This window comes from Vicugna pacos, unplaced genomic scaffold (genome assembly GCF_048564905.1).
Source record: "Vicugna pacos unplaced genomic scaffold, VicPac4 scaffold_15, whole genome shotgun sequence".
Classification (NCBI taxonomy): Eukaryota; Metazoa; Chordata; class Mammalia; order Artiodactyla; family Camelidae; genus Vicugna; species Vicugna pacos.
The window spans coordinates 3,369,633-3,382,454 of record NW_027328736.1 but is presented as its reverse complement, the minus strand read 5'-3'; the positions used below and the strand labels follow the sequence as shown (position 1 = coordinate 3,382,454).

General features: G+C 43.9%; 1 protein-coding gene across 1 annotated transcript in view; it reads right to left on the bottom strand.

Annotated features, from left to right (window-relative positions):
- Positions 1 to 1,412: 1,412 nt before the first annotated feature.
- LOC140692691 (zinc finger protein 286A-like) overlaps positions 1,413 to 12,822 on the bottom strand; it is a 72,466-nt gene continuing 61,056 nt past the window's right edge. Inside the window, exons 8-11 of the mRNA XM_072957004.1 lie at positions 12,598 to 12,689; positions 10,973 to 11,099; positions 10,438 to 10,524; positions 1,413 to 5,550 (exon numbers count right to left, since the gene is read on the bottom strand). Of these exons, the coding sequence (XP_072813105.1) occupies positions 3,989 to 5,550; positions 10,438 to 10,524; positions 10,973 to 11,099; positions 12,598 to 12,689 (1,868 nt within the window). The 3' untranslated portion in view covers positions 1,413 to 3,988. The remainder of the gene's footprint in view (positions 5,551 to 10,437; positions 10,525 to 10,972; positions 11,100 to 12,597; positions 12,690 to 12,822) is intronic.

Sequence of the window (12,822 nt, the reverse complement as noted above, 5' to 3'; positions counted from 1 at the left end):
TTGCTCTCCTTAACCCACTTGCCAGGTTAACCGACCAGCTCCCTTCCTCTGTAAACACACTGCTGATGGCCTTGGCACAGGACCTCTTGCAGTTGAGTGTGCTGCTTCCCTAGTACAGGTAACACTTGTGTTCTCTCCAGCTTCGCTGTTTGCTCCCAGAGTCGTGGGTCTGGGTGGGCCTCCCATGTTCCATAATTAGATATGATGTAACTGGTGAAACGAGTGTGGAGCTGCCTTTACGCAGACTCTGCTGAGTGGCTGGAAATGCTCGGCACACGTGCTCAGCACGCCTGCAGCAGTGAGCCTGCCTACTGCTCAGATCCTGGTTTCTAAATTGCTGCCTATTAAAAAGAGCCAGGGATTCCTGGAGAAATGGCTCATCCCACACCTGGGGGTACTTAGAGTGCAAGCTGAACCTGGGAGACCTTTGTCAGAAGGCAGTTAGCTGCCAAAAGCTTGGAGAGGAGGTGCCAAAGGACTGAAGAGCTACTTGAACGGCTCTAACTGGCTGAATGGGGGACCATTTGAGCCTCACAAACAATGATCACAGCTGCTTGTGACTGGTGAGCTGCCTGTCACCACCGCCAGTAACTCCCTTCTCTGCAGACTGCTAACTCAAGAAGATCTGAGCGTGACCCTGCCCCTGGCGCATTCCCAGGTGACGGAAGAAAGCTCTTCCTTACAGAGTGCCAGTCAGTAACGGTAGGACGACAGGATTAGAAAACTGCCACTTTGCAAATCTTGATGAAATAATCGATTCTGGCAAGGATCACCACCCCCAAACCACCAAGGTAAGTGGTAAGCGGGCTGTCCACACATGGCCAGTGTCAGGGCACAGATTATCTGTTAACCACAACAGCAAAAACGTCCCTTTACGTTGGAAAGACATGGTGATCGAATTTTGCATCCCAGTGAGTCAGCCAGATATTAGTGAGACTTCGGGCGTGATGCAGTATGAAACACATCTGACGTGTTAACGTTAAAAATGTTTACCCTGAATTCATGAAGCCTTTGGCCCTAACTGCTAATCTACAGAAACTACAGGAACAAGATAAACAAACCACACATAAAGAACCAGGTAAATCCTTAAAATGAGACATTCTACAACTGACTTGCTCTATTTAAGAAAAAAAATCCTGGAAAAAAGTTGAAGGCGGGAGACTCTTGGGTAGACGAAACAGAAATAATCACCTGTGCTGTGCGAAACGTGACTGGATTACAGGGAGAATGTAAACACGAACTGAGCACTAGGTATCAGGGAATTACTGATCAGTTTTTGAGGTATGTAATGGTACTGTGGTTGTTTTTACGAGATGCACCTGTTAGTGTTTAGGGGTGAAATGTCGTATCTGCAAGTTTCTTTCCAATTGTTCAGTAAAAAATATGGCAAAATGTTAATTTTTTACGCTAGGTGGTGGATATATAGTTTTATTATTCTTTAACTTTTCTGTATATTTGAACATTTTCATAACAAAAAGCTGTTAAAAACTTGAAAATGTGGGTCAGATACTGTGAAAGTGGGGAAAACAAAGAGATCTGGGGTTCTCTACTGTCACTTGTTATTTTATAAGGACATCAGGTGCCTCAGGGCTTCAGTGGAAGACCTCATGAATGCATATTTACATAAAACACACAAAGGCAGGAAACTCAGGTTAACGCAAAGAAAGGCGCTGTGGACTGCAACACGCCACACGTTCGTTCCAGGAGAAAACGTGTTGTGTAAGGTAAGAGGTGGTATTACAAAAATTGCATCTTAAATACAGTGGCTGTTTTTTTAACACGATACTATGGCATAAGTGTAATGTGAGTACTGTGCAACCTGGAGGAAGTCTGCACTTCATGAAAGGTGACTCCACGACAGCAAGGTTAACTATCATGAGGACAAGGGGAAAGCAACTTCTTGAAGAAAACACTCAACAAGAAAGCCTTGAAGATGCCAGCAGCCCAGGTCCTTGCCCCCCCAGCTCCCCAGGTCTTACTGACATCCAGATGAAGCTGCATGGTCAGTACGTGTGCAAATTGATATTCACGGCACCAGAATTTCTATCAGCTTTTCCTCATCTAGCTCAGGAAAACTTCCTGTGCGAGGCTGTCCCGTGATTTTTTTAGGAATATCCCCAACGTTAAGATTTGGCGATTCTGAGCCTTCATTTTTAAGTAGCTCCTACTACCAACAAATGACCAGTATTTAAGTACTTCGTTGTATGTGTGCACAAAAAAGTATTTTCAATTTTACCAATTTCACTCTGTATCAGTTACTTCTACCTTTTTACTCAAGTCTAACTTGACTACTTATTTATTCATTAATTCCACCAACATATACCAGCCACCTACCTACCATGTGCAAGGCACTGAAGAAAGAAACAAAGCAAGATGAAACGTCAGCTCTCAGAATACGGTCTTAAATTCTGAGAGTGGAACGCTGTGGCCATTAAGTACAGTAGTATTCTCACCTGTTCCTATGTGCATTTCTACCAGTTGTCCTTGTATGCTGTTTGGGACCCCATGAGCTCAGATCCTGTTCAGTAATTACTGCATCAGTGACGGTTTCCACACCGGCACTTTTTCCAGTGAAGCTTCCCCCCATCATGGGAAGAGTAATCCCTGTTTTACTCATGTGTATGAGGAGGACCTATTTCAATCTTTCCTTTGAAACCGGTCATTTCAGTTCTAGTTTCTTCTTAAGAAACGACAGGCTGCATTTTGCTTTTTTGGTCAAGCCACTCGTATTTTCTTAGGTAAGCCAAGTCCAGTATCATTTCAGTTACAAATGTTACCTATGCATTCTCTTTCCTCACCCTTAAGTCTTGAATTTCCCCCCCCAGACCACTCTGTGCACTGAACTCAAACCTACTGTCCACGACTTATTTTTTCCCATTACTTCCTTGTCTTAAGATACGGGGCTGCCCTTGGTGACCCACTTTAGCAGGTTCGGTCTGTGACACACTGGCTAAGATCATGCCCTTAACTTTGTTATCTTTCGTTACTTTAGAAAACCTTCTGTGGCTTAGATCAGCTGTGATTTTCAGCACTCTAGGTCCTGGGAGGATCCAAGTAGGAAGTTTGGGCCATGAGCACAGCAGCACTCAAGAAACGTGCTTCAGTGGAAGCAGTGGACTTAATAGTGAAACAGTCCAGGGGGAACCTTCAGTTATGAATTTAGGAGTCAGGTGGTGGCAGGAGGAAAGGAACTGTGTTATTCCTTCCTTCCAGATGACAGCTGTCAAAACCTAGTGAAACTAAGACTAATGTGCTTTAAAGATAAAGCCTGAGTGTTTAATTTTTGCCTGTTTGATTAAATTTGTACACATCTAAGGGTCATATACACAACATTAGTTTCTCTATCCTAACGTCATCTTTCATCGAGCCTCCTTTAATATTTCAGTATTTAAAGGAAAGTGTAATTAAACAGTGGTCACATAGAAATCTTTAAGATATTTTCAACTTTTCTTTTTTTTTTTTTTTTTTGCAAACCTACTGGCTCCACATGGCAGTCATGGCCTCATTGGAAAAGAGAAGCAAAGGTGGGGAGGGGACCCTTTACGTACTTAAGGCTTCAAGGCTGGGAAGAACCAAAGCCTGAAAGCAGCCTTTTCTTTTCTGTTACTCCCGGATTACTCTCTAGGGTGAAACCTCTACTGGGTGGAAGCTTTCCCAAGTTACACTCACAAGGCCTCATTAAGACGTACCTGAAATACAGGTACGACGAGTCGATGAGTTACGGGCTTTTGAGGACCCTTACTTCCCTAGGGTTTCTTTCTGGAGTGAATTAAACTGGTATCAAATAAAGGTTAAGCAGTAAATGTTTTCTTCTTAAATTTCACATTAAATTTAAATAGGTTACATCCTCGTTATGAATTCTGATGCTTCTGCTGAGTGATAACTAACCTATATTGCACTTCTTTTGAATAATGTTTTTAACACATAGGACACAAAATAAAATCCAAGTGCTTAAGTTTTCAAACTTAGATGAAGTCTCCCGTATCCGTTAGTTTCGGTGTTTGGCACCTGTATGAACACGCTGGTGTTGAATGAGGTTTGTGCTCTGGGTGAAGATTTTACCACATATGCGGCATCCATAGGGCTTCTCTCCTGTGTGAATCCTCTGGTGTTGAATAAGGCATGTTCTCTGGCTAAAATCTTTATCACATTCGTTACACTTATAGGGCCTTTCTCCCGTGTGAGTTCTCTGATGCTGGTTAAGCAACGAGGAGTAAATAAAGGCTTTGCCACATTCATTACACTTATAGGGCTTCTCTCCAGTATGAATCCTTTGATGCTGAGTAAGGTTTGCGCCCTGTCTATATGCCTTCCCACATATATTGCATTTAAAGGGCTTCTCCCCATTATGAATCCTCTGGTGCTGAGTAAGTTGCACACTCTGGCTGAAGGCTTTCCCACACACACTGCACTTATACGGTTTCTCTCCAGTGTGCGTTCTGTGATGCTGGGTAAGGTTTGCACTCTGGCTGAAGGCTTTCCCGCATATGTTACAGACATAGGATTTCTCTCCCGTGTGAGTAGTCTGATGTTGAATGAGAGTGGAGGAATGAGCAAAGGCTTTCCCGCATTCGTTGCATTTGTAACACTTCTCTCCAGAATGAATTCTCTGATGTCGAATGAGGTAAGTACTCTGGCTAAACACTTTCCAGCACTCATTGCATTTATACGGTTTCTTTCCCGTGTGTATTTTTTGATGTTGAAGGAGGTGTGTGCTCTGACTGAAGGTTTTCCCGCACTCATTGCATATGTAAGGTTTTTCTCCCGTGTGAACTCTCTGGTGATTAATCAGAGATGAGCTGTGGCTGAAGGTTTTACCACATTCTAAGCACCTGTACAGCTTCTCTCCGGTGTGTGTCCTCTGGTGGATGGTGATGTGTGCACGCTGGCTGAAGTCTTTGCCGCAGTCATCGCACTTGTAGGGCTTCTCGCCGGTGTGGATCCTCTGGTGGATGGTGAGGTGCGCGCGCTGGCTGAAGGCCTTCCCGCACTGGTGGCACTCGTACGGCTTCTCCCCAGTGTGCATCCTCTGGTGGGTGATGAGGGAGGAGACGTGTCTGAACTCCTTCCCGCACTCTTCGCACTCGTGGGACCTCTCTTTGGCGTGGCTGCTTTGGTGCTTGAGGAGGGATGGGTATTTCCTAAACTTTTTCCCGCACACGTTACACTTGTAAGGCTTGTCCCCAGGGTATATTTTTCCTTGCACGATACCGTACGAGACGTGACCGAAGGCTGCCCGGCCCTCGCTGTACACGGAAGTCTTATCATCTGACTGGGTACCAAACTGTATAATCAGGTTGGAATGCTTTTCAAAGTTACTTTGATATAGGTCATATTTACTCAGACACCCTCCTGCAGGAGCATCTTCCTGTGAAAAGACTGCCTTCAGACCGAAGTTCCTGCTGCTGGCGGGGATTCTCCTGAAGGCCGCTGGCCTCTCCGACCTGTCATACTCGTAGGGCTCTTCCAGCTTGATGGTCTTGGTTCCACCCTTTGTGAGTTTAGAAGTATTTTCCACTGAAGTACAGTCTTGGGCTTTTGCTTCCCATTCTGAAATTTAAAAGAATTATGTGTGTATATATATATATATATATATATGTTAAGTTTGCCTCTATTTGGAGAAAGGGAACTGCCAAAGCAGAAACAAAATAGTAACATGAATAAAATGCCTAAAGACTATGGCTCTGACAACCTCATAGCATGGTCCTTGAGGCTTGGGAAAGGAACACAAAGGGGCAGAACACAGGACTAGATTTGCAGAAGAGGGGAGGCCCCTCACTAGTCAACATGGGCACAGAGTTAACAGAGTAGCTCAGGTCAGGTGACAGAGCCAAGAAGAGAAAACAGACGGCAAGGCTGTGGGATGGTTTGAGGTGACTTATCACACAATCACGTACAATCGTATAAACTGTAATTCACACGACGGGTTCACAGAGCAGGCAGGCTACCCCACTCCTCCTCCCAACCTACTCTGCGCAACCCTATGTGATACTCTGAAGGCAATTTCATGGAGTGGGTTCCACGCTTAAATACATCCAGTAACTCCTACAGCCTAAAGCAATGATTCTCAAGAGAACAGTCCCCAGACCAATGGTGTGAGCACTGCTGTCACCTGTGAGTATGTCAGGTGACTGGGCCCCTCCCATACTGAGTCAGAAACTTTGGGGGTGGGGCTGAGTCCTCCAGGAGGTTTGGGATCAGTGACTTAAAGAATAAAAGTTGAAGAAAAGAAAAAGTTCAAAATACCTACACTGGGTATCCAGTCCTCAAATAATCTAGTCTTTTCTATTCTACTCTGCCTTCTACCACACCTCACATTCAGCTAAAGTTCAAAGTTATCCACGTAACTTAAAACTACATCCTCATAATTGTCTAAATTGCCACTAACTCCAGACTCTGGGCCTTCTCCTATGATACGTTCTCCACGTATTAAAAAAATACTCATGGGGAGGAGGGTACAGCTCAGTGGTGGAGCACATGCTTAGCATGCACGAGGTCCTGGGTTCAATCCCCAGCACTTCCATTAAAAAGTAATAATAACAATAATAAATAAATAAACATAATTACCTCCCCTCCAAAAAAAGAGAGGTACTTATGGCCCAGCTCACTTTTCTCCTCCTTAGAATCCTAAACTACAGACTAGGCTGAATCATACAAAATCGCCCTTGTTTTGTAGGCCTATATGGCTGAGTATCAGCAGTTTTATGTGGTTCAACCTAATATAATATTGGGCCCACAGCAGAACTTGGCCTTATGTTATTATTTCACAACTTTGTGTGTTTCTTCTATTTCCAGCTCAGATGCAAACTCTGGAAATGGCTTCTGCTTCCGCACTGCTTGCAGGTCTGGGTACGTACACGGATGAGGGGAGGGAGCCGTTCTTTCATTACGCTTCCGTGAACTGTCTGAATTTATGAACTACTTTTATTACTTTGATTCAAATAGAAAAATTAGACACTAGAAAATGCCTAGGAGGAGGAACGTTAAATGAGAAAAAGCAGTACCGTTAACTAGTGTGAAAACTCATTAGACTAGACTATGTTATGAAAATGCAACAATGAGATTACAAGTTTTAAAAGATATTTTCTGATTTTTGATAAATTGGCTGTATTTCTTTAATTGTTATTTAGTACTAGAAATGTTGTTATATTACTTTTTCTATAGGAAAAAAATTTAAAGCAACTCTCTCAAACCAGGATTTATTACTCCTCCCACAAAAAAAAAAGAGAATGCTAATGGACTGTGTGGGTGGGTGTGTATACACACAAAAATGACGAGACAGTACCAGAAGCTGAGCTTAACTTTCACATAAACAGAATCAGTCTATGACAGAGGGGGATGGCTCAGTGGCAGAGTGCCTGCCTAGCATGCACAAGGTCCTGGGTTCAATCCCCAGCACCTTCATTAAAAAATAAATGAATAAACCTAATTACCTCCCCCTCCCAAAAAGCAAACAAGAATCAGTCTATTACAGAACCATCCATATACTTGGGAAGGAAGTACTGAAGTTATAATTAACAAGTGTTAAGTAGCAAGTCTGAATGATGACCACGAAGACATTGCTACCGTAAGCTTACATTTCTAAACCAAATCAGTTTATTGGTAATTCATGAACTGAGATGATTAAGCAGGGCTTAAATTTGTGTACATAACTAAGCAGAAAGGAGTGATTAGAAGAGTTAAGTACCTAACAGTGGTATGATATTTCTAACAGAAGAGATCAGTGCTGATCAGGTGGTCAAGGGATGCTGGATGAGGTGGGTAGGTCTGGTTTGGGCTGAACCTGAAAGAATGGCTGGGTCCCTATGACGGACAGGACCATATCAAGTTCTGACACAGGAACGGACACCAGAGACCAAGAATACTGCTCTGTCTGTGAGTCATGGGCTTCCGTCCCCCGAAGTATGACTGATGAGACGCCCCACCCAAAGGTTCAACTCATTGCATGTCTCTAAGCTGGTAAGAACATAACATCCCCGGAGGCCACAAATCAGGCAAAAGCAGGAAGACCGGACATAGGCAGAGCAGAAGGTGGCTGAGAACCTCCTCCCTCCTGCTGATGACCCTCAGCTTCCACTCGAGGGTGCAGGGGGCCTAGGAGAGGAGGCTGGCAGGAGTCCGCACACTGTGTTCAACCCCACATAAGGACAGGCTAGAGAACAAACCAAACCCCCCAAACCTCACCTCTGCGGGAGAAGAGGAACTTGCTTTTCTCAGTTCTGCTGCTCTTTGGTGGGAGCAGAATCTCCCCCCAAAATACATAACCATAAACTGCCCCACTTGTGGGTTTACAGCCTTAATTTAACCTGAGTCATCTAAAAACTCAAGTGGTCCCCGGCGGGCAGCACCTCCAGGAAGCCGGTCCTGACCCCAGCGCAGGCTTGCTTCCACCATGCCATGTGTCTGCCTGGGGTTCAGGGTGTGCTGAACTTAGTGTGCTATGGGTGTATTTCGCATCACTCTGCCAACTAAAGCAAACAGACCATAAGTTATAAGAATTAGCTTTTCCAGTAGTATGACTCTTACAATACCTGATGACCAGATAAAGCTAACTTTTTAAAAAAGTGAAGCAATTCACTCTAAGGTAGCATATTACATGGTCATTATTGTTTAATTTACTGTTAATCCTGTATTCCAGCATCAGTGTTGGTAGATATACTAGAAGTCAGTGCCTTAAATTGAAAAAAAAGGGAATAAAAAAAGCAAAATGCAAAAGAGTACTGGGTACTTCTTTCATATACAGGAGATAAAAGAATATATTTATGATTTATCTCTGCAGAGAGAAACACAGGAAGGACAAACCAGAAACAAAGGAACATGGTTACCTACAGGGAGTGGCTGGGGACAGGGCAGAGTGTAGACCTTTCTATACAGGTTTGACTTCTGAACCATGTTAATGTTTTTACATACTCAAAAATCTAAAATTAAATAATCAAGAAATAAGAAAATACTGAAACTGAACACAGATGGAATCAAACAAGCTTAACTGTCTATCAAACTGCTAAGATAACCAGAAGGGAAGAACTCAAGTAACTTCTGCACCCAGTATCCTGTGTGCCTTTAGTGGAATATATTCTAAGGACATGAAGAAATTCTGAACTTTGCCTAAGCAGTTTATTTGAGTGATAGTGCTATAATTCTGAGACCATTTTTGTGTGTATTATGTGACAGAGAAAATGAGTAAATATACTGATGTTGGGAACCAGGTGATTCACTGCGAGAGAAAGGAAATACAAGATGGATACGGGAAGGGACAAGATGGGCTCTTGCGGTGCTGGACCTGAACGAGAGCTGTCAGTATGAACTCGTGACTAAAGACGCCCACAGACACACACACACGTCACAGCTCTATCTACTGAACAGATGTTGGAGCCACGGTACCCAGAGCAGTGAGTGCCCTGTCTGCCCAGAGCCTGGTTTCTCATTGCTGATCCCCATTAATGAACCACTGTTCCCTAGAGAAATTCCAGCTCTAAGCTAGGTAAGAGGTGAGCCTAAAGACCATGCCCTGCCAGAAAGCAAGGAAATGCTACAAGACTAGAGGGACGTCTCAGAAGGACACAGGACTTGCTTTGAAAGGCACCCCCTGCCCAAATTTGTGACACTTGAGCATCAAAAAAAAAACCCCCAACACCTGGAATTAAAGCACTAATAACACATTGAATTTTAAAGAATTCCATGAGACCGCAGTGATACATACACATAAAAACGGGGGCAGAGGAGGGACAGCTACTCTTTACAGATTAATCACTTAGAAGAAATGGTGGAATTGAAATCACCATTTTGCAACCAGCAATGTAATAAAGCCAGGATCCTCAATGGACCTCACATGAAAGGTCATCGGGGAACAGAACAGTCACATGGCCCTCAGGTGTCAACCCACAGATTACAACACAGGTGCAGGAACTGGGTGGATGGGGCACACAGCTGGGGGACTTGTCTGCATAAATCTGGCTTTACACAGTCTTACAATTTTTGATCTTGTGATCAAAAGATGTTATCTTGTTAAATAATTAGAAGATTTTAAAAAAGGAATGAGTTAGGAGAGTGGAGGCAGGGGGCTACAGGGTTTTGTCAGCAAACAGAATAAAGGAAACGCAAAAAGAAGTTAAGACGGTTTGAAATTTAGGATTTTAGGGGACACTCACGTATACTTAAAAATAGAGGGAACGAACACAGTGAAAGCCCCCAACAAAGTTCCAAGGGATGGAACCCCGGGGTTGAGGAGAAGCAGAAAAGGTGTAAAAATGATGTCTGGAATATCTCTTCCTGAAGACGGTCTCCGTGAGGAAGCAATGCCAAGCAGCTCAGTGTTCTCGACAGGCTCAGGCGTCTTTGTGCAAAGTGACCTGGCCACGTTTAAAACCAACTTCACCACACGGAGGCTAATACAGGCTCTTAACCACAAAGAATCCCACCTGCTGGCTGTTCTCTCACCTGGACTGGGGCCTTCTAAAATTTCTTTTATCACCATCCGTGGTTCTTCCAATATGGGAATCACAGTTGGTCTGTACACTGTAAGTCCTGTTCAGGAGGAAGAGAATGAGTTTTGTCCTGGAGCTAAACAGTTGTTCAAATTTTATTACCTGACTTCTCATCCACGAGGATGCACGGACCTCTATGTGAAAAGAATGGCTCACGGACATGAGCTAATGGATTAGGTCACTGTCCTTTCCAGAGCTGGCACAAAAATTCCCTGCCACCCTGGAAGATATGTGCATAGAGACCATGGGATGGGGGGGCAGGGAACGGGTAAGGCACAGAGTCGGGGGTGGCCCTGGGAGGCTGGTCATCATAGTTTCTGATGACCTTCCACTTAGAAACCTTTCGTTTGGGAAAAGAGATTAGAACTTGGCCATTTCTGTGCCTGGACAGGAGATGCACGCTCACCTCTGTGCCAGCCCATTTTTAACAGCTGAGGAAAGAAATACTCTGGTGGGTTTGCTTGGGGGGTGGCACGGACAATGCTCACCCAGAGAAACCATGTTCCAGTAGTTCTGCAATGTGACAGTCTTGTACAGCTCCTTCTGCACAGGGCGCATGAGCTCCCAGTCCTCTGGGGTGATGTCCACGGCCACGTCTGTGAATGTCATAGATTCCTGTAACAGCAAACATAACTTCACTTGGTTTGAGAACTAGCAGGAAGGGGACAGGGATGGCACAGGGGCGTGTGTGGTGAGGACCACAGAGCCTTGAGCTTGGGAAGGCCCCTAAAGTCTACCTAGTCAACACCTTCTCCCAACATATGGATGAGCAGATCTGAATGGGACATCCTAAAATGAAGCAGAATTTATCATTTCTAGTGCACGCATGGGTGGCTCCATCTTAAACAATGAACAGATTTAAACACAGATGACAGAGAGCTGAATGGCTCTGCTTTTCAAGTGCTGCCTGACGAATTAATTACATGCGTTATAATTTGAAATTTTAAGACATCCTGTGCACCCTGTGGTGGAATGCAGAGCCCCTCCTTCCCTCCTGAAATGAAACTGGTACCAATACCCACACTCAACTGCTGTCCTAGGTACATCTCAGTCTGGCAAAAGGTGCATCATTCTGCTCTTCTTCCCTTTGTTAAAAAACATTTCTTGATTATTCTCACGTTTTTCAAATTAAAAAAAATTTTTTTAATTAAAAAAATGATATTGGAATTTTGAAATCACATTCAAGTTTATAATTTAGGGAGAACTGACAGATTTACAATATTCAAGGCTCCTTTCATGTCCTATAGAATGACACAGGACTGCAAAATTTATACTATGTTTAGTTTTAGTTATTTTAAGCTTGGGGGCTAATACTGCGAGCAGAATCTTTTATTTCATTTTCCCATTGATGCGATTTTTATGTCTATGTAAGAAAGTGAACACTTTTTGTATGTCATTTTCCATTGCAGTCACTTCAAACTTTCTATTATTGTTCCTAACAGTTTTTCCCTTTTCTCAGGTTTTCTGGATAAACATTCATATCTATAAATAATAATTTTACTCTGGTTACCAATTTCAGACCATGTCTATTTTTTACAGTAAACTTTTAAGATGGCCTGAGTTGCTCTTCTTTAAAATAACACAGACTTGTAATCAACAGTAACACCAGTAACACATGGCCTTGAATTACCTGTTAACAAAGAAAAATGATGCTGCAACTAGTGTTTAATCTCACTGTGACTTTCCTGATCACCTCCTGAAATCCAGGCTCGCAGGTCTCACAATATTTAATCCTCACCCACCTAAGAGGAGTTGAGAGGTGAGTGGCTCAGGCTGCGAGCAGTTAAGTCTTGCCCCAAATCACAGGCTCAACAGCAGAACCAGGAACCAAACCTAGATGCACCTGGCTGTGGAGGGCAATCCCTCAGCCCCTCTGTGCTACTGCTGCTCACAGCCGCAAAGTGAGGAAAGGGACATCAGGGGAAGCAACGGACCCCGTTTCTTACGCAGGGTCTACACCCACCTGAACAGGCCAACATGACTTACGGGGGGAAAATGGAGGCTCAGGTGCCTATTAGGACTTCTGGGGCCACAGAAGTTAAAGGGCCAGGTTAGAAAATGTCCTCACACATGAAGACGGAATTTTCAAGCCACAGAAGAAACTGACACTCACTTTGGTCACCAAGTCGTTCAGCCACCCTCCTGGTCTTCCTTTGGGGTCTTCCTCTGGGATCTCTTGCCAAAGGGTAGAGTTCTGCGGAGACTCTAGGGAAGAGAAAGAGTTCACAGTGGAGGATAGCCCTTTCTGAAGAGCCGAGGAAACTCTTCACCAGTCGATGCCTACATTTTCTTAAAGTGAGGAGTCAGAAGAAAACCAGAAACAGCATACCCACTTCAA